The 22705-nt window shown below is 38.7% G+C and overlaps 1 protein-coding gene across 10 annotated transcripts in view; it reads right to left on the bottom strand.

Moving 5' to 3' along the window:
* PTK2 (protein tyrosine kinase 2) overlaps positions 1 to 22705 on the bottom strand; it is a 286007-nt gene that overhangs the window by 49650 nt on the left and 213652 nt on the right. For all 10 annotated transcript variants that reach the window (XM_021707659.1, XM_021707660.1, XM_021707661.1 and 7 more), the window contains 4 exons: positions 22222 to 22337; positions 21119 to 21219; positions 18092 to 18181; positions 14769 to 14973 (listed from right to left, as the gene is read on the bottom strand). In XM_021707659.1, coding sequence (XP_021563334.1) covers positions 14769 to 14973; positions 18092 to 18181; positions 21119 to 21219; positions 22222 to 22337 — 512 coding nt within the window. The remainder of the gene's footprint in view (positions 1 to 14768; positions 14974 to 18091; positions 18182 to 21118; positions 21220 to 22221; positions 22338 to 22705) is intronic.

The following is a 22705-nucleotide window of genomic DNA, read 5'->3' as shown; positions in this document are numbered from 1 at the left end:
GTTGTTCAGAGTGAGCAAGAATATAAATAACTACTACAAATATCTAACTCCATAGATGGAGTAAGAGGGCACAAGGAGACGTTACTGAACTTTTCTCTTTTACTGCTGCTGAAGAACCGAGATCAACAAACCAGAATGTGCAGAGTGTCAAGGAGGTCAAATTGAAGCATATTTTCCCAAACTACAAATATTTTTAGTAGCAATGCATTCCATTTGAAAGCACTTAGCTGCCTAATGTGAACTGGCAATGAATGAGCCCCTCATGTTTTCTCCCTAGTACAGTTTTTCAAGTCACAAACTTGCAAATCGATGAACAATGAAAGCTGAGACTTGTCACTTAACAAATACTAGCATAACTGATAGTTACACCTTTGCTTATCCAGCAGTCCCATCTAGAGAGAGAATCCTAAAGAGGGGAAAGGAGTATTCCATTTAATGTTAGTTTTACTTATGTTTTTACTTCTCAACTTTACAATTATGTCATCAAAGTAATGGATTCACAGTGAAAAGGCAAAAAACCTACAAGAACTGCTGTGGCTTTCTTCTTTGGGCCTCTAACACTCCCTGCGAAACTTGGCCCACAATCTCCATGAGCCAGAATGGAGAGGTCTTGCTAAATTTGCCTTCTGGAGCATAAAATACAATTTTTGTACCAAAATATTTTGATGATGAGCAAGAAAGTGGTACCTAGTTTCTAGTACTGAACTAAGACACAAAAACAAGTCTCTTTTGAAAGACATGTTTCAGGAGTAGATAAGGTCAATTGATCCTGAGCGTTCAAGTCACTCACCTAGAAGAAGGGCAACCTAAAAGAAGGGCAACAGATACAAGCTGCTTCTCTGCTGAGTTTGTAACCACAGGAGATCTTGCCTACTTCAACCTGTTTCCTAACTTATAAATGAGAAACACAATCTGCCCTGTCTATTGTTAGAATGGAGAAATAAAGACAAAGTATGTGAAAAAAACTTAGTAAGCTTTTCCGTAAAAGTTAGTCCTGTATTTTTCCTGCTTTATATACTACTAGGAATTGAGTTATCATTATTATTATTATTTTTCAGTTGGTGTCTCAATCTGTGGCCCAGGCTAGAGTGCAGTGAAACAATCATAGCTCACTGCAGCCTCGACCTTCTGGGTTTAGACAATCCTTCCAACTCAGCCTGCTGAGTAGCTGGGAATACAGGTGTGCGCCACCAGACCTGACTAACTTTTGATTTTTTGTAGAGATGAGGTTTCGCTATGTTGCCCAGGCTGGTCTTAAACTCCCAGGCTCAAGCAAATCACCAACCTCAGCCTCTCAAAGTGCTGGGATACAGGCATGAGTTACTGTGTCTGGTGAAAAATGAGTTTTTCTCTACTTCATTTTTGCAGTTTTCCTGGGAGTGACTGTACTACTAACCCTTTTCTTTGAAAATATAATTTTTTCTTTTTAAATATAAGAAATACTCTTTGCTATATTTAATACTGGGAGGCAAATGTCTTTTTATAGAAGACTAGACTTTGATCACCTAAACAAAGGGATGACATCATAAAATTTGCTTTGGACATAAAATTAGTCTGGGTTTGCAGTTATTTGGATTAATCTGAAAAATACACAGAGAAAGGGCAGCAATACATTTGAAGGAAAAAAGTCAAGAGGGAAATGACTTGTTCTGGCAAGTTCATGAGAATACCAGTTTTGAAACATGATCTCTAATAATTACCCAACATTGCCTCACCATAAAGAAATGGAATGGAATTGACATTTTAATAACAACAACAAAAAAAAAACCCTGCTGTCTTTGCAGAAAACAAGTCTAGAGGCTTAAGATGAAGCTGGGGCTGGCATATCTGGAAGTGGCTGATCTAATGGCTAATGGCCATAATCACAGCACTACTGCTTACACCTTGGCCTTTTCCTTTATGAAGAGACAAAGTAGACTGGACATTTTTTTTTTTTGAGTTGGAGTCTCACTCTGTTGCCCAGACTGGAGTGCAGAGGCACGCTCACGGCTACTGCAGCCTTGACCTGCTAGACTCAAGTGATCCTTCCACCTTAGCCTTCCAAGTAGCTGGAACTACAGGCACATGCCACCATGCCTGGCTAATTTTTTGGTTTATTGTAGAGATAAGGTCTTGCCCAAGTTGCCCAGGCTTGTCTTGAACCCCTGAGGTCAGGCAATCCTCTCATCTCCGCTTCCCAAAGTGCAAGGATTACAGATGTGAGCTACCATGCCCAGCTCAAAATTATTTTTCATAAGTATTTCTACTAAAAGCTTACTTTAAAATGGTGACCACTTTCTGTCATATTTGAGTGGCACTTATTTGGCTAACCCTCTTGTGGATAAGAATTATAAACTCTGAACTGTGTGATAGCACAGGAGAGCAACCAAAAGCAGCTAGATTCTAGAGGAAGCTGTCATAAGGAAAAAAAGAAGAGCACTGGGTGGGTTTCTACTTTTTAATAGCCATTAGCCAGAAGGCAGGCCCTAGCGTCAACTGGCCTGAAAACTGAGAATTGAGTTTAGAGCAACCACAGCTGGTGGAGTGTGAGGGGCGAAATCCCAGAGAAAAGAGAGCCAGAGAGGAAGTGCTTAAAATTCTGAGTATAATTTTTGCCCAAATCTCTAGCTGATACTGCAACCATGCACACACAGTGCATACTCCAAGCTAAGGCTAAAAGACTTGAACAGACATTTCAGATACTGCCCACAGCAGGGAGAGTTTGCAATTTGAGATCAGTCAAATTAATTTCCTGCTAATACAAACAAATTAACAAAATGAGCACTCTTTAGAGGAATGTAACTGAAATGAGAGTTTTTGTGACCTTTAATACCTCACAATGTCCATGATATAATCTAAGATTTCTCAACATATAAATAAAGATGAAAAAAAAAAGTAAAGGAGGCTGACTCCAAAGATTCAGATGTTGAAATTAGGCAAAGATTTAAAAGAAGCTATTATATTCAAGGACATAAAAGAAAATTTGCTCATAATGAATAATAGAAAATGTCAGTAGAGAAACAGAATACAAAGAAGAGCCAAAAAGAAATTCTATAACTGAAAAACATAATATCTGAAATAAAACCTCCATGCGATGGATTAGGATATGGATGACAGAAGAGTTAGGAAACCTGAAGATAATTCAATAAAAATGATCCAATCTGAAGGACATAGAGAAAAAAGATTGTGTGAAGAAGAAGGAGGATTGTCAAATGGTGGCTTATGCCTGTAATCCTAGAGCTTTGGGAGGCTGAAGCAAGAGAACTGCTTGAGGCCAGGAGTTTAAGAATCCTTGTCGCTACAAAAATTTAAACAATTAGCTGGGGATGGTGATGTGCACCTGTAGTCCTGCCTACTCAGGAGGCTGAGGTGGAAGGATCACTTGAGCCCAGCCATTTGAGGTTACAGTGAGCTATAATCTTGATACTGCATTTTTCAGTCTGGGCAACAGAGCAGGACTCCTGCCACTAAAAAAAAGGAAGAGGAGAAGGAGGAGAAAAACAACAATAATGAGCATCTCTGGGACTATACCTGAAGGATACTATCAAAAGGTTTAACACACATGCAACTGGACTCTCAGAAGAAGAAAAGAGAAAATGAAACAGAAAAATATATCTGAAAAAATAGTGCTCAAAGTTTGTCTAAATCTTATAAAAGACAAAAGTTTACAGATTTGAGAGGGTCAGCAAATTCCAAGCACAACTAAGACAAAGAAAACCACACCCAAACGCACTCTACTTAAACTGCTAAAAACCAAAGACAGAGAGATAATAGAAGCTACCAGAGAAAAAGGACACATTACATACAGAGCATCAATTATGTGAATGACCAGGGTCTTCTCATTAAACATATAACAGGGCAGACGATAGTGGAAGAGCATCTTTAACGTGCTGAAAGAAAAAGACTCAAAAAACAAAAAAAACACTGTCAATCCAGAACTCTATATCCAGCAAAATTAAGTTCAGTTCATTTTAGATAAAATAAAACAAATGGAATTCACCACCAACTGACTGACACCATAAGATGTACTAAAGAAGTTCTTCATGCTGATGGGAAACCAAATAGAAATAAGATCTTCAGGAAGAACAAAGCACTATATGAAGTTAAATATAAAAGACCTTCCTTGGGTGGGCACAATGGCTCAAGCCTATAATCTTAGGACTTTGAGAGGTCAAGGAGGGACGACTGCTTGAGGCTACAAGTTCGAGATCAGCTTGAGTAACAGAGCAACACCCCATTTCCACACACAAAAAAATTGCTGGGCACAATGGTACATGTCTACAGTTCCAGCTACTTGGGAGCCTGAGGTGGGAGGCTCACTTGAGCCTAGAAGTTAGAGGCTGCAGTGAGCTAATGCATGACTGTACCGCTGCACTCCAGCCTAGGAAACAAAACAAGACCATGACTCAAACAAACAAACACATGGAAAAACTTTCTTTACTTTTTAAAAAATGATACTTAAGAAGACAGAAATTAAAATCTTATTTTATGGGGCTATAACATATGTGAATATATGTGAACATATGTGAACATACATGACAACTACAGCATAATGGATCCAGGTGGTGATAGACAGTATAGTTATAAAGTGTCTACATTTTACATGAAATACAATGACTAATTCTAAGCAGACTATAAAGAGTTAAAGATGTATACTGTAATCCCCAGAGTAAACACTAAAAATATAATACAAAAGGTATGGTATGGTGCAAGTGTGGGAAAGGGGTTAAGAGAGCGAAAGGAGGTAGAAGCTAAGCTGTTGGCTTCCAAGTGCCAAATCCTCTTAGCTAAGAACTAATAAACTGACCACAGAAGACTGCTTTTCTCTCCTATGTATGCTTTAGGTTCATTTAATTTGATTACTGATGTGGAGCCAATGTTTCACATTTGCTTCTTCCATCTCTCCATCTGATTTCATTTCTCTATCCCCTTAAGCTGAAATAAGGAGGAACTACCTAGACCCACAGATACTTCAATTTCCAGAGAGGAAGAGAAAGACAGTCACGTATGCCGTATTCTTCCTTAATGTTTTTAGGGACACTAATCATGGAGACAAAATTCAGCACTGGACTGAATTTAAAAAACCCCAAAATAAAAAAACTGGACTGAATTAAAAAAACCCCAAAATAAAAAAACTAGGGGAGAAAGGAAACAGTGCTAGAGGCAGAACTGATGGAAAGGAACTATGGTAGTTAATGGGATAAGTCTGAGGATTTCACTGTAGGTTCTGAGGATGGAGTTCAGATTGTAAACAGTAAATAAATGGTTTATAACTGAAATGTAACCTCTGTCAAGTCAGGTCTCTTTTTACTATAAAGACAAGGGGACGCAAACATAGCATAGTGAAGTACAAGAGAGATGAGGGGGACACACTGTGGTAAAGAGAAAAGAAAGAACATTGGTCTTGGAGGCAGAAGGAGGGGGCCTAAGAGCTCAGTTCTGCCTATTGTTAGCTGTATAGTCCAAGGCAAGTCATAAGCCTTTTCTAAGCTTTAGGCTCCTTAAGTGAAAAAAGGGAGAATACTCATCTTTTAGAGGAGTATTATTTCTTGTGAAAATGATCTATGAAGCCATGGAAGCACAAGAGACTAATTTTTATGAAATGCAAGTTTAAATTTCACTAGAGATTTGCTAACTTCACATAAAACCAAATTGTGGAGCTAAAACCATGATAAAAATGCAAATGTAAAGCTCTAAATATCTGCGTGTGGGTGAGGACCAATGAGGAGTAAAAATTGTTAGATAAACAGTTAAGACAGTTTTTAGTGGAAATAATTTAAACTTTACATTGATTCCCATTACATTTGGATTTGCTATTTGCTTTGTACTACTTTTAGGCTGAGGACCAGAAGAAAACATAAATAAAAAGCTCTTAAAGTTCAGATGCTGTGAGCATGTTAAGATGTATCTAGGTGTAACCGAGAAACAGATTACTCTTCTAGATAATATCTAGAGAATAGGAAAGCAATGAGAAGAAAAATACTGGTATGATGACTAAGGAGGAATGTAGGCACCACCTTTGAAAGGAATTTTGGATATATATAAACACTTTAAGAAAACACATAGACTCTTAGACAAGGTAATATGAAAACACACACACACACACACACACACACGCACACACACAGAGAGAGAGAGAGAAGTACAAGCAGCCTCATGTCACTAACCAAATCTACAGCTTCTAATTTAGAGTTCATGATGAAGGATAAATGAAGAATCAAAAAGAGTTTAAAATAACTTGTTTAAGATTCTGTTCACAGACTAATTTTTTTTTTTTTTTTTGAGATGGAGTCTCACTCTGTTGCTCAGGCATGATCACAGCTCACCACAGCCTCAACTTCCTGGGCTTAGGCAATTCTGCCTCAGCCTCCTGAATAACTAAGACTACAGAGGCACATGCCACCATGACTGGTTAATATTTTTATTTTTATTTTTGTAGAGACAAGGTCTTGCTATATTGCCTAAGCTGGTCTTGAACTCCTAGGCTCAAGCAACCCTTCTGCCTCGGCCTCCTCAAGTGCTGGGATTGCAGGCATGAGCCACCATGCCCAGCCTCATAGACTAATACTTTAAAACGCGTATCTATAAAATGTTAAAAAGATATGCTTGGTATTTTGATCTGGATAATAAAAATAGCTAACACTTAAACCACTTTTTATGTACTAACGCAGGCTATAGGCATTATCTCACTAAATCTCAAAAGAACCCTAGAAGGTAGCTACTGTTATTACCTTCATCTTAGAAAAGCAGCTATGAAGGCTTAAAGGTATTCCCCAGAGATAGTATAAGGGGCCAGGGCTCAAACTCAGATGTGTCTGACTCCAAAGCTCATACTCTTCCATAATTCTGTTGCTGCTTACATTAAAATGAGATTCAAATAACCAGATTTTTAAAGGATGCTTAACTTAACTAATTGCTCTTTTGTGCCCTATGATTCCCAGGTCCCTTCTGGATCTTCAGAAAAAGTTTTCTTGTTACTACTACTTACTATTAAATTAGCTCACACAGTATGTGTGCTTACTATGAGCTATGAGCAATTTAAAGAATTTTAGAGGAATTGCTTAATTTAATCCTGAAACCAGAATGTGGGTAGTAATTGTGAGCCTGCTCTCGCAAGGAAGGTTAAGTAACTTGCCCAAGGTCACACAACTGTTTAAATGTTCTTTGAAAAAAATACACGCTCACACACTATACTGACTCTAAAGGTGTTGCTTCTTGTTTGAACTGGTCAGTCTCACAGATCAACTGAAATAGTTTGTGTTCCTGAGACTGCTTGTAACTTCACTTGAGTATAATACTGAGATGCAGTATTTTAAAAATGTTAAAAAGTTGTGTGTGCAGCCACACTGAGCTAAACTATAGTTCTGACCAAACTCTCTCCTAAAGGCTAACTTAGTATGATAAAGTTAAGAAGCAAACATGACAGTATAAAGTTAAAACAAAGAACCAAAAACCCAAAACCAAAACCAACACACACACACACACACACACACACACACACACACACACACACACACACAAACACACAATCAAACTCAAAAAGTCCAAAGCAAAAATTCCTCACATCTCACCCTCGAGCTGGAGTGAAAGTGTACAGAGTTCCCAGCAGACTCTCTGGATGACACTGTAGCATGCTTTGGCTCCAATCTGCCTGAGGCCAGCTCTAGAGAGACTTGGCCAAACCCACTCCTCACTAAATGTGAAATCACTGGGTGCCACAGCAGCAAAGTACAAAAACTCAAGATGTGCCAATAAAGCAAACATAACTAGTAGGGAAAATACATTAAAAGTACAAGGAAGTCAAGTCCCCCTCAAAGCCCTTGGGTGGGGCATCTGTATATCTGCCAGCAATGCTGACATTCCTTTTGGTTTTCTTTTTTTGGAGACAAAATTTTACTCTTTTGCCCAGGCTGGAGTGTAGTGGCACAATCATGGCTCACCACAGCCCTGAACTCCTGGGCTCAAGTTATTTTACTGCCTCAGTTTCCCAAGTAGCTGGGTCTATAGAGGCACATACCACCACAACAGCTGGCTAATTTTTCTACTTTTTGTAGAGACGGGGGGGGGGGTCTCACTTTATTGTCCAGGCTGGTCTCAAATGATCCTTCTGGCTTGGCCTCTCAAAGTGCTGAGATTACTGACTTGAGCTACTGTGCCTAGCCTGCCATTCATTGAGGACTTTGGTTGATTGAGGACTTTGGTTGATTTTTTTATACAAACAGTATAAGAAAACCAGCCGCAGGAATTCTGTATAATAATACATGTTTTCCTTTCTTCTTTTTACTTTTAAAATAAACAATATTAACAATTTGCTCACCAGTACAAATCATAAGACGGCACACTCAACAACTTAAAGCCAACTAACATTCAAGGCAGTAAAGCACTAACAGTTCGCATTTGAAGTTCTGAATTCAGGTAGACCTGCCTTGAATTCCAGCTTTGTGCCTTCAGTCAGATGCCTAACCACACAGTTTCAGTCTCCTCATTTGTACACTGACAATGAAGATACTACCTGTAACTCCAAGGACTGTGAGAATTAAGGTGAAATACTGTATGAAAGTTCATGATGCAACGTCTGTCAACAGAAAGTACTCCATACCTGTTAGTTATTTTAATGTTATCATTAGAACAGCTAACTGTAGAGCATGAAGACTTGCTATCAATGAACATGGTACTGGTTCTAAAGACACTCCTAGAGAGCTCAGTGATGGAAGACCAACTCCAAATCATTGGATGCTTTCCCAGGTGATACTTACAAGATTAGAGTTCTTCAGAACATAAAGGCTCAGGTATAACTGTTTACACACCACTTAAAATCACATATAAAAAGTACATACTAAGTCAGGCTTGGTGGCTCAGCCTGTAATCCCGTGCCTTTGGGAGGCTGAGGTGAGTGGATTGCCTGAGCCCGCGGGTTCGAGACCCGCCAGGCAGCGAGACCTCATCTCTACAATAAATCAAAAAATCAGCCAGGCGTGGTAGCGCATGCCTGTAATTCCAGCTACTTGGAAGGCTGAGGTGGAAGGATCGCCGGAATCCAGCAGGTTGAGGCTGTGGTGGCCGGGAGCGGACACTGCACTCCAGTCTGGATGACAGAGTGAGACTCCAACTCAAAAAAAAAACCAAAAAAAAAAGTACATACCAACACAGTTTACATGAAGTTCAAAAACAGGCAAAACTCTGGTCAGGATAGTGGTTCACCCTTGGAAGATGAACAGTGACTGGAAAGGGGCATGTGGTAGATTTCGTGGCACCAGTAGTGTTGTTTTGAATGCTGATCACATGTTGCGTCCAATTTGTGAGGTGTTCACTTCTTGGTGTGTTTGTTATATCTCAAACAAAAGTTTAGGCCACGTATGGTGGCTCAACCCTATAATTCCAGCACTTTGGGAGGCCGAGACAAGAGGACTGCTTGAGCCTAGGAGTCTGAGACAAGCCTAGGCAACAACAGAGCAAGACCTCACCACCACATACACACACACACACACACACACACACACACACACACACAATTAGCCAGGTGTGGTGGTTTGTGTCTGGAGTCCCAGGTACTCGGGAGGTTGAGGCAGAAGGATCACCTGAGCCCAGGAGGTGCAGGCTGTAATAAGCCATGATCACACCACTGCACTCCAGCCTGGGCAACAGAGTGACAACGAGACTCAAAAAAATTAAAAATATACAAAAATTATAGCACAAAATTTTAAATTGATAATTTTTTACTGCCCTAATTTATCTAAAAAGGATTTAAGAGATCTAACACTTAAATGTTTCTCTAATCTGAGATAAAACTGATGTTCTTTTTTTATAGTGGTACCAACACCTTAGTCAAGGAAGAATACTATTGGAACTCAGTATTTTTTAACATAAACTCCAAAAAGGAAAATACTAAAGTTGTTTATTAGGTTTCCTTGGCATGGAATTTAACAAAGAATTAACTGAATTAACCAGAAATTACATGCATTTTAAAACCTGCCAGTCATAAAGCACAAAAGTGCTAGAGTACATATTAAAAGAAATGTTCACTGTTGATCACTTAAAAAGTGTTTCTATTGCAAAATCTTTTATACTGATAATAGGCCATCTACAGGTTAATCTCATTCTACTTCTCAATGAAGTCACACTTATGAATAAGGAAACAGGATGTAAGGAGGACAGGTTCTTTGAGTCATAGACATGACCTCATGAAAGTATGACCAAAGTAATTTTCCTATGACTCCCTAACAAGCTTCAAATTGAAAGTCACTTTTCTGAACAAATATAGCCAAGAACGAATATATAGCCCAGTCAAAGACAAGTGGAATCCTACAGTAATACGAATCTACTCGCAATATTTTCTTTTTCTTTTTTTTTTTTTTTTGAGTTGGAGTCTCACTCTGTCGCCCAGACTGGAGTGCAGTGGCCGCTCCCGGCCACCGCAGCCTCGACCTGCTGGGCTCCGGCGATCCTTCCGCCTCAGCCTTCCAGGTAGCTGGAATTACAGGCATGCGCGACCACGCCCAGCTGATTTTTTGATTTATTATGGAGATGAGGTCTCGCTGCCCAGGCGGGTCTCGAACCCGCGGGCTCAGGCAATCCACTCACCTCAGCCTCCCAAAGGCGCGGGATTACAGGCTGAGCCACCGAGCCCGGCCGCAATATTTTCTTTTAAGTTACAGAAGGAGAATTCAGGAAACATTTTTAACTACCATGGTGTGGGTAAAAGCTATTCAAAATTTATTATTTCTTTGTTAAAATTCTGAAAATAATAAAAAAAATTAAAAAAACTTATTAAAATAACTTATTCAATTATTGTGATATGCTGTTCCATGTAAATGACCAAGTAAGCTATTATGTTATAAAGTTACATTTTACTGGCCTATTTGGTAGCCATGTTACATGTGCTCAAAATGCATTTCTCACTAAAACAGAATACAGAGTAAATGAATGTCCAACTACCTGTCCTGTGTACAAGAAAACACCCATAAATATTTTCTAATCATAGGTAGTTCTAAAAACACGTCTTGGATAGTTTATTATATTATATTATATTATATTATATTATATTATATTATATCATATCATATCATATCATATCATATCATATTATAAGATTAGAGCATATGCTCTAGGCTAAGAATTCAGTGCCTGGCTCACCTTTCTGTGTCTAGGCTCCTGGCCTGGAGGGGTGGGCAACACCAAGGTGAGTATGACCATCCCTGTCCTCAAGGAGCTTCAGTCTAGTAGGGGATGAGACATACTAGACTGTGAGCTCCTCGAGGGCAGGAAAAGTGTTTTAGTCATCTTTGCCCCAGTGACTAGCACCAGGCTCACTTATCGTAGGTGCTCAACAGTGTTTGTCAAACTGAATTGAACATGGGTTGCAGCCATCTGTGGCAGCATAAGGTAAGCCTGACAAGAAGAATAAAGAGATCTGAAGACTCAGAGGGCGGAGGCTAGTGAGCTGTGAAGTTATAGAAGAGCCAGAGCATGAAAGAAGCCAAGAAGACGGGCAGGATCTCTCCAGGTAGAGAAGAAGGCATTCCAGGTCAAGAGAGGTTTAGTTTGGCCACAGAGTCTGAAAGAGATGAGAAGACACTCTCGAGTCATAATAGAAGGAGTTTTAAATGCTATCATGGAAGCCTCTACACAAAGATGAGAGGTTTGACAGAAACCCACTGAAAGTTGTTTTGAGCAAGGGAGTTAGTTATTTTTCCACAGGGATGGTTCAGGAAGATTGATTACGTCAGTCAAGCCAGCCAGATGGGAGAAATCCAGGTATGGGAGGTAGAGGCAAAGAGTGGGAAGCAAGATTCTAGGATGGCGATGAAGATAAAGGTACCATTCTAACCTGGAGAAGGTGAGGAAGAAGGGCTGACTTAGAAGAGAAGGTAGCAGCTTTGGTTTTTGGATAAATATGATATCTAGTTTGCAATTTTAAATGTAGGTTTGGAACTTGTAAGAAAAGGGCAGGACCGCGTGGAGGCGCGCGCCTATAGTTCTGGCTATTTGGAAGGCTGAGGCGGAAAGATCACCGGAGCCCAACAGGTCAAGGCTGCGGTGGCCAGGAGCGTGCCACTGCACTCCAGTCTGGGTGACAGAGTGAGACCTGAACTCAAAAAAAAAAAAAAAAAAGGAAAAGAAAAGGGCAGGACCACAGCTAAAGATAGATGGAGGTAAGAAGCAAAGCCACATCAATGGGTTAAACAATCCAAGAGATGTACTGAGAGAAAATGGGGGAGAAACTAAGAAGCTGAGAATGGAAATTTGGTTAGTACTCATAGAAATGGCAGAGAAAGGAGATGTCAGGGAGGTAGGGTGACAGAATCAGTATCAGAGGTAAAAAATGTCAAGGAAAGGATCTGTCAAATTCTGAGGAAAGATCAAGGAGGAATAACTTTATGAACCAAACATGAAATAATGTATGTTCAAAAGCCAGCTGTAATAGTGAGAGAACATGGAATTAGGTTATATGAGAACTAAAAAATTAGAGACTGTAGTTTTCTTTACGCCAGCTCTGGCAAGTCACACTTTCTCTTCTACCTTTTTTCTCTAATAAGCTTTGTTTTAAAACTTAAAAAAAAAAAGAAATTAGAGATTTTTAGCTTGAAGACAACTAGTGGAGCTAAGAAAACTGTCTAGAAATACCTAAACAGCTATCATGTGGAAGGTGGAGTAGAGTTGTCCTACAGGGCTCTGGAAAGTGGAACAGGCCAGCGGGTGAGAGATACAGAGACCCAGGGTGTGTCTGAAAGACACAGTTCTCATTGTACTGTAAATACCCACTGATGTCTCTGTCTCCTCTACCAGTCTGTAAACTCTTTGGAGGTAGGGACTGGGTTTTGATCACTGTGGAACCCACAACACCTAGCTTAGAACAACAAGGTGCTTAGCAAACACGTGAAGCCTGGATTCTTCTTTTATCCTTCTACCTAGGGGTCTTCACTCTCTCCCTGTAAGGACCCTCAACTACCAGGTTGAGCTGCCTAAAGATGTGGTGAGATGGCGGAGATAAACGGGCTTTCAGGGTTTTTGAACTTTGGTGATTTTTTTGGAAAAATACTAAAATACAAAAGCAAGAAAAACTCCAATAAAACCTCACATAGAATCAGAGGAGTCTCCAAATGTGAAAACAGTTGATATAGTACACAATGGACCATGATGTTGTTTACATAATAAAGCTCCTTATGCCTATGTATCACATTAGACTAACTTGTCTATTAAAGTACTACATCTCAATCTAGTTTCTTAATTCAATTCAATTCAACAAATGTTTATGGAGCACTTATATGGTGCCAGGTCCTAAGCTTGGCACTAGGACTGCAGAAATGAATAAGACAGAGTGCTGCCCGTCAAGAGTGCTTGATTCTCGCCAAGGACACAGACAAGCATACAAGAACCTCCCCAGGCCAGGCGGCAGGATAGACAGGGCACACACTTCTCTGAGGGACACAGCACACTAATGGTCCCTGAGAGATCCCTCCATGAGATAGGCAACTACCAGAGGTTTGGGTCTAGCAGTGTCTGGCACAAAGTAGGAGTCACAAGATGGTACCTAAACAAGCAAAGGATAGTTATTTATTTGTTTGTTTGTTTATTTATTTTCTGAGTTGGAGTCTCACTGTCACCCAGGCTGTAGTGTAGTGGCACACTCATGGCCACTGCAGCCTTGACTTATGAGGTTCAGGTGGTCCTTCTGCTTCAGCCTTTCAAGTAGCTGGAACTACAGGTGCATACCACCACGCCTGACAAATTTTTTGATTTATTGTAGAGACAAGGTTGTCCAAGCTGGCAACAGGTTGCCAAGGTCACCAAGTAGCCAAGTTGGTCTCAAACCACTGGGCTCAGGCAATTCTCTCACCTCTGCCTCCCAAAGTGCTGGGGTTACAGTTGTGAGCCACTGCCTGGCCAAGCAATGGACATTTAAACATTTAAAATACAATAACGGAAGTATTCAAAATGTGCCAAAGAGTGGCTACCTCTTTGGGGGTAGGGTTGATTAGGACGGTTTCCTGAAGGAGATTAATATCTGGTAACACCTAAGCTGGATTCTGAAAACTGAATAGGAGTTTATCAGGTGGGAAAAATGGGGAAAGGTACTTCGGGAGAGAAAATAGCATGTGCAAAGGCAGTGAGCTGTGATAGGAGAATTGTTAGTAATTAAATACTGCTGGAGCATAAAGTATCAGGGAAATGAAGGGGCTGCGTGAGATGAGACTGCAGAGGCTAGCAGGGACTAAGTTATCATGGATCTCCTAGTCAGAAGCTAGGGGAGAGAGATCTGATCAAAATTGGAACTTCATTAAGATTTAAAGATATAAGCCAGGCTCGGTGACTCAGCCTCTAATCCCACACCTTGGGAGGCTGAGGTGAGTGGATAGCCTGAGCCCATGAGTTTGTGACCCGCCTGGGCAACTTGGTGAGACCTCACCTCTACAATAAATAAAATTAGCTGGGTGTGACAGCGCATGCCTATAGTTCCAGCTACTTGGAAGGCTGAGGTAGAAGGATCGCCGGAGCCCAGCAGGTCAAGGCTGTGGTGGCAGGGAGCGTGCAACTGTACTCCAGTCTGGGTGACAGAGTGAGACTTCAACTCAAAAAAAAAAAAAAAAAAAAAGATTTAAAGATATAATCTACTTAAGACTTTGGCAAGGTCTAGAGAAAGAAATGCAAATCAATTTTTAAAATAATTATAACTGACCAAAAAATAGTTCAGCCTCAGATGCAAAATGACTGGAAAATGCTATTACTGCAAGGAGTAGAAGCAGCAAACTCTGCCCCCACCCCAGCCCCTCTCTACCCCCCACTCCTACCTGAGCTGAGCTTTAAGTTCTGTAAACCTGGGTCGCCTGCTGGGGTCGTAGGCCCAGCATTTCGTCATAAGGCTGTAGAGGGTAGGAGGACAATTTGGAGGCATTGGTAATCTTTCCCCATTTTCAATTCGACCGATCACATCATTGTTCTTCACTCCTTGAAAAGGCTTCACACCATGCATCAGTATCTCCCACATACACACACCTGTGAAGTAGGGATGAAAACACAACTGTGAGTTCAGCATCAAGACTGTAACTCAGGTTCCAGGAATAATGTCACAGAGTACCAGCTGGGAGATTCTGTGCAAGTTATCTACCAAAGCAGCATTCAGTTAACTCTAGCATAAAATAAGAACAGCAATAATGATTTAATATGATGTGAATAACGAAATACTGAATTATTATCAAGGAAAAAGTCATAATTTTTCTCAGAGATTTATTTCTCTGAAAATCCTGTGTTAGAAAATAGCCCACCAGCTACATTGATACTTCATGGCTTAATTAATGCGTCAAAAAAAAAAGCTGAATTTTAGATTCTCTCTTACTTCAGTTCAATCTCTTTATTTTATACTTACAGCAACTGGCCTAAGGTCTAACAAAGAAAATTTTTAAATTTAAGTTTCATGCTCTTAGAAAACTCAGATTTCTTACAATGTTTCCCTTAACAAGGTTGGCCGGTCATTGTCCAGGGTGTATAACGGCATTACTATCTGGTTTATTCATGGATAAGTCACTCTTTTCCTACAGAAAGCTACAGACTTCTGTGGGCTGCAGTGATCTCACCCACAAACACCACAGCATGACCTCAAGAAGCTTACTTACACGCTACCCTTGGGAAATACATACTTTCTCAGTATCTTTGAATAATCCTTAATAATTCACCTTTAAAACAAACAAAAAAGCCCCAGAAGCTGATGATAACCACATAATACAATGAAAAGGAAACAGAGAAGAGGTTGGCATAAAGGGTGGATGTTTTTCCTTAGTACCATAGCATCAATGCTCTGTACTTGGCCATTCTAGGCTCTCTGCAGCCTTCTGAAACACGCCTTTGCTTTGGTTACATTCTCTATGTGTAATGTCTACTTCTTCCTCACAAACTCTCCTCTTTGTAGATACATTTGTAATGCAGTTCTCTAAAATGTTTTTTCTAATTCTTCCCTGGGAAAAATTATTGTCATTTTAAATCTATTTTTTGCAAGGCATATTACCATCTTAATGTGAATTATTCTCAAATTAGCCAAAAATCCAAGAATTTCAAAGTACAGAGTGCCTGACAAAAATAATGCCTAGTGCCTTTCTCACCAGAAGTTATGACAATATTATTGGTAGTAACAACATGGATAACATTGCTTGAGAACTTAATGTGTCAGAGCTCTTCATTAAAACTTATATATATTATTCTTAATCCTCACAATAACCCTAAGTTTCTTTTAATACTGTATTTTATCAAATCTGATAAAATAATATCGATTAAAGAAAACACCATTATTTTATATGGCCAAGAAAAGAGGGAGCACGCTGACAACTAAATTATGATATAATCCCTTCTTATCTCTTATAATTTTTACTTTATTCTTACCAAAAGAGCTCTTTTAAACTTGTTCTGACATGAAAGTAACACAAACAAAATAGACAAAGTCTACATGAGTGCAGGCAAGGACAACTACATTTTAAAATGTCCCAGCAAGGTGTGGTGGCTCACACCTGTAATCCCAGCACTGTGGAAGGTCAAGGCAGGAGGATTATTTGAGCCCAGGAATTCGAGGTTGCAGTGAGCCATAATTATGCCACTGCACCCCATCCTGGGTGACAAAGCAAGACCCTGTCTCTTAAAAACAAAAGCCCCCGATGATTACCAATTGTAAAATGCCACTGATTTTAAGATATACTCCAGTTTTAGAAATGTTAAAATGTGAAAAAATGGGTATCTTAGAATCGCTGAAATATGAGATTTCACTGAGAAGATAAGTAACTCACTCTGTGGGTTACACAGCTAACATCTGAGGTGCTGGGATTTGAATCCATATCAATTTGAAGTCCAAATATGACTAGCCTTTTCTAATCATGTCATGCTATATCCTGTTCTATATGAAAGTTCTTTCCTTTACCTCATTATCAGTTAGGGCACTACGTGGTTATTAAGAACCAACAGCATGTAAACTGAAGAAAAAAGTAAGAACACTTACTTGATAAATATAAAGTCATTTTTATTTATAGGAGAAAAATATAAACTCAGCAGGGCATCTCCTCTGAAGTAGTTTCTAATCTAGCAGAGATAACATGTACACAAGACTATTATAGGACCTGCATGTGAGTGTTATGACAAAGAAAAAAAGTGTAGGGAATATAGAGAAAGGGAGTTTGTATTTGGTGGCGATACCCGCTGCATAAGGCTTCAAGGAAATTGGGACATTTAAGGTGGACCTTAAAAGTGACATAGAATTTCAACTGGAGGAGAGGGTGTAAGGATAAGACATATCATGTAGAAGGACTAGCACCAGGAGGTGGGGAGTGGGGTGGAGGGGAGTCATCCACGTTAAAAAGAGTCATTCTAAAATTTGGATAAAGTGGTTTAAGTAAGTAGTATAGAATGAATTAGAGACACATTCACACCAACCGAGAGTGTGATAACCACAGAGCAGGAGAAGGCAGAGGATAATGACTTTGGAACAGGTGGGAAGGGACAGAACAGACATCAAAGAAGCAGAAGCTACAGAAGATGGTTGAACTTCTAAGCCTGGAGACAGGTCAGGAGGCTAAATTCCAGAATAAAAATAAGAGGCACAATTTTAGATGCTCTGGGTTAGAGGAACCAGGTGTTAACTGTTAAAAGTCCTTCACATAAAGGGAATGAATGAGATGGCAAAAGGAGAGAGAGGAGAGAAGAAACAGACTCTTCTCTGTGAGGGAAGAGACAGCAGAGGGGAACAAAAAAGAGGAGTGATGGAAGGATCTGGTGAGTAAGAACAGTGGACCCTTATGGAAGCCACGCCCAGAAGCTGGGGCACAGAAGTCAGACTATTTGCTAAATGAACCAAAAAATGTTTGATGAAGAAGATAGGCTAGGGAAGGCAGATCAACCTACATATTCTGAAAAGAGACTATGCTACAATTATTTCGTATAATCTATAAGAAATAATTTTAAAAATACAAAACTTTAAAAAATACTCACCAGAGGATGGGGAAACACCTCTTATCAACAGGGTGCCTGAATGAAACGTAAATGTACCTAACCCTTAACTGTACCCCACAAAACCATAATAAAAAATATTGATTATGGAAAAAATAATAATAATAAATAAATAAATAAAAATACTCACCAAACATCCATACGTCACTAGCTGAGGTAAACCGTCGAAAATTGATTGACTCTGGCGCCATCCATTTAATAGGCAATTTTCCTTTGGAAGCTAGAAGAGTAATTTTACAAAATCAGTTTTCCCTGTTATCTGCTTAAGAATCTGACATAGCTAGCTGAGATTTTCAGTATCAAAAGAAAAAGCTTTAACTATGTGACCCCTCAGAGTTTCCATTTCTTTGTGAGAACTACTTTTCATTTATTTGGCATGTTTTGAGGTCTCTGGGGGTGAGAAGTGGCTATACAGATAGAGGACGAAAATACGAGTGTCCTTCCCTTCAATTACAGGTAGGGAGCAGGGAGGTAGTGCAAATCCTGGTTAATCAGAGCTATTAACTTGCAGCTCCATCATGTAAGGTTTCACAGTTGACTAGAACAGATCTTCATCTTTAGACTGAGGCAGAAGGATCATTTGAGCTCAGGAGTTTGAGGCTGGGTGAGCCGAGATCCCGCCACAGCACTCCAGCCTGGGCAACAGAGTGAGACTCTGACTCAAAAAAAACCAAATAGAGGCCCACAGGTTAAGTGACTTGCCTGCGGCTGCTCCATTAACATGTGCCAGAGTTGAAATTTAAACTCCTATAACGAGTCCCAATTCTGAGTTGTGGGCTTTGTCCTGTGCTGCCTCCTTCCAGCCCCAGTCTGTCCTCTCCTGCACTGAGGCAGGAGACAGAGTGTCACCTTGTTGGACCTCAGTTAGGAATATGCATATGGGGGAAACTCAAATTTTCTGCTGTTGAATGAATGCCTCATATTACTACAAAAGCACCTTGAGTATTGCCCCGCTTCAAAGGGGCCTAGGTAGGCAAGGCTAGGCTATGCCAGCCTGTCAAGGTTCAAGACTTTCTTCTGTGAGCAATGAGTTACTTTTGAAGACTATTAGAATTCTTAGAATGGGAAGCATTTTGGAAGAATTCCTAACCTTTTGGAGTTATATTTCCACAGCCCAAAGGAATTTATAGATAATTACTAACCTTTCTGAGATGATAATATTTGTGTGAATTTGCCAAATGCCCATTTTAGATACTGTTTAAACAAGGGGAAATTTTGGTCATCATATGACTTGAAATTTAGCTCTTTTTTGAAATTCTAGGACTTGAACTAGTAAAAATTAAAGCTAGATGTAAATAAAATGTGTTTCAAAATAGTGTGCAGTCAACTTAGTCTTTTTTAAAGCTAAATGACTAAATAACCAAACGAATAAAAAACCAAACAATTTTCTATTCATACATCACAGGATTTTTGTTAAAATAGTTACAGACTGTAATATACAGGAAACATGGAAAGAGAATAGTTATGAAATACAGTGTAAAATGAAAGAGACTAGATTTGTATATAAAAATCTGGGGTCATTTTGCTGCAATATAAAAATCAAACACACCGAGAAAGAAACTGGCTTTTGTAAAATGGTAGTAATAATTAGTATATATGCAATATAAATTTATCAATCCAAATCTTAGCTAAAGTTCTAGGAATATGAAAATATTGTTAATAAAAATATTTGTCAATAATAATTTGAAGAACCAATTCAATATGATCCCAAGATTGACAAAATGAAAAGATTTCAGTTAAAGAAAAAACTAATGGATCAAAGTTGCTAGAATTAGTAGAATGGAGATTTTTAAGTCAGATTCCTTTCACTGAGGTAATATAACCACACTCATCTGGTATGAGATGACTGTGTCTACCAGTTGAAGGACATCTGAGATGATTTCACTTCGAATTTTTGGCTATTACAAATAAAACTGCAATGAATATTTGGGTACAGATTTTGTGTGAATTCAAGTTTTCACCTCTCCAGGAGAAATGCCTAGGAGTGCAGCTGCTGGGTTGTATGGTAGTTGCATGTTTAGTTTTTTAAGAATTTTCCAAATTTTCCCCAGACTATTTCTACCATTTTACATATTTACACTGACAATTTATGAGAGATTTAATTTCTCTGCATCTTTGCCAGCATTTGGTGGTGTCCCTATTTTTATTTTACCAATTTTGATAGGTATGTAGTGTTACTTCATTGTGTTTTTAATTTGCCTTTCCCTAATGGATAAATATGGTAAACATCTATATCTTCATTTGCTTATGTACAAACGCTATATATCTTCTTCAGCAAAATGTTTCTTTATATCTTCTTCCCATTTCTTTTTTCATTCTGTTGCTCAGGTTGGAGTACAGTGGCACAAACATCACAGCCTCGAACTCCTGGGCTCAGGTGATCCTTGTGGCCCCAGCTTCTCAAATAGCTGGGACTACAAGGCTGGTGCCAATATGCTCAGCTAATTTTTCAATTAATTAATTTTTTTTTTTAGATAGATATAAGCTCTTGCTATATTGCCTAGCCTGGTCTCTAACTCCTGGGCTCAAGCAATCCTCCTGCATAGGGCTGGAATTACAGGCATGAGCCACTGCACCAGGCCTTTTTTCATCATTTCTAAATGCATTCTTTGGTTTTTCTTTAATTGTTGAGTTTTGAGAGTTCTTTCTATATTCTAGACACCAGTTCTTTATCAGAGATGTGGTTGGCACATATTTTTTCCTACTTCATAGCTTCTCTTTTCATTCTTTTAACAGCGTCTTTCGCAGAACAAAAATTTCTAATTTTGATGAGGTTCAATTTACCAACTTTTTCCTTTTATGAATCTTTGTTTTTGGTATCAAGTCTAAGGACACTTGGCCTAGCCCTAGATCCCAAAGATTTACTCCTATGTTTTTTTCCTACTAGTTTTATAATTTTATATTTTGCAATTAAGTCTATGATCCATTCTGAGTTCATCTGAAGTAAGATTTATAGGTTTAGGCTGAGGTTCATGGTTTCACCTAGGGAGGTCCAACTGGTCAAGTGCCATTACTGAAAAGGCTGTTTTTCCTTCACAGAACTAATTTTATAACTCTATCTAAAGTCAGTCGAGCATATTAGAACATACTTATTTTAGAATTACGAATACATTAAAGATTCTGAGCCTATTTCTTAGTTATTGCTCTGATATCTTACCTTTGTAGTAAGTACTGTCCTCCATATATCGTGATAATCCAAAGTCTCCTAATTTTACACAATCATTTGAGGACACCAGAACATTCCGAGCAGCAATATCCCTGATAAATAATTTGGGACAATAAATCTTGACACAAGAAAAACAAACCCACAGATTCATCTATAGTATATAAAGACACGCTGGTGGGCACTTTGACAGACAGGTTAAATGCAAACAGATTTATTATACTTTATAGTACATACATATAATTTACTTCACATATATTCATTCTGGCAGACATATATCCATTAATATGATAATTATTTTTCTGAATAATGGCAAAATATCTTCTCAAATAATAAAAGTCCCTATTACTTTTCATAAAAATCATATAATCAACTGCATTAACTGATAGACAATGATACACAACTGGGATCTGTAACCTTGTCATTACTAAAGAGATCTCATTAAATAGAAGCTACCTTCTAAACACTTGTAAATGATTTTGCTGATGCAGTTTTATTTATTCATTTTTTTTTTAGAAAGCAGGATTTATTGAGAGGACAGAAAAGCTCCCACAGTGGGAAGGGACCTGAAGGGGCTACCCCAGTTTTATTTTTTAAGAGACGTAATTTATGTTTACTTCTTTTTTTTCTTTTTGGTTTTAACGGCAGTTTGTTTTAATGCTGGATAACAAAACCCTAATTTTAACACCATACTTGGCAAATAAATTGTAAGGGTTTTTACTTGCATTCAAGCAGAGACCCAGGCTATAAACAGAAATTCCAGACTGCCAACAGATGTCTCTTACAAGGACAGTATCTGTTTTAGGGACCATTCCCACATGCTTATTGTTTTACTGCCAGGTATAGGTTCTCAATAGTATTTGTGTAAGAAATAAATTACCTGAAAATATCACATTATGTTCCAAACTCTACATGTGGAAAAATGCTTTAACTGTGTGCATTAACATGCCATGGCACTTCACTCAGGACATAACGCAGCATGACATTCTGGTAGGCATATATAATAGATTCCAATGGTACAAAGGTACAAAAGGGCTCCTGTTTCTCAACTAACCTTGCTCAGAAGGCAACTTACCAGCTTTATAAGTACATCTTACCTGTGTACAAATCTTTTGCTCTCTAGATATGCAAGAGCTGTGCTCAGTTGATAGGCATACAGGATCAAAGATGCTAGATCCAAACTGTATTTTCTTACTTGTAAAAATGATCTCAGCTTTTGGAACAATGGCCAAGGTAAAATAGAAAAATAGTTAGTGACAGAGAACTCAAAAGCAAAAGAGCTGCATTCAGTGACAATGCTGACCATGTCCAAACACATTTTTAATAATATGAGAATGGCTTCTAATAAACAAAATGTAACAAATGAAACATTTAAATTCAGGAATTATAATTAATAATTTTTAATTTGAAATCCTATTGTAAAATTAAAATATTTCTGACTATAGACAAGTTTCTAAAAAAATACAGTAAGATGCTTCAAAGGAATGGATAAAAGCATGGTATAATTTTTGGCTAAATAATAATAGTTGAAGACTTAAAAAGGTCTAGTTACTATTCAAACAAGTCTATTACACAAACAGT

Source organism: Carlito syrichta, unplaced genomic scaffold (genome assembly GCF_000164805.1).
Source record: "Carlito syrichta isolate Samal-C Ts95f unplaced genomic scaffold, Tarsius_syrichta-2.0.1 Scaffold123331, whole genome shotgun sequence".
Lineage (NCBI taxonomy): Eukaryota > Metazoa > Chordata > Mammalia > Primates > Tarsiidae > Carlito > Carlito syrichta.
The sequence above is the reverse complement of the archived record's forward strand: the minus strand, read 5'-3'. Positions and strand labels throughout refer to the sequence as shown.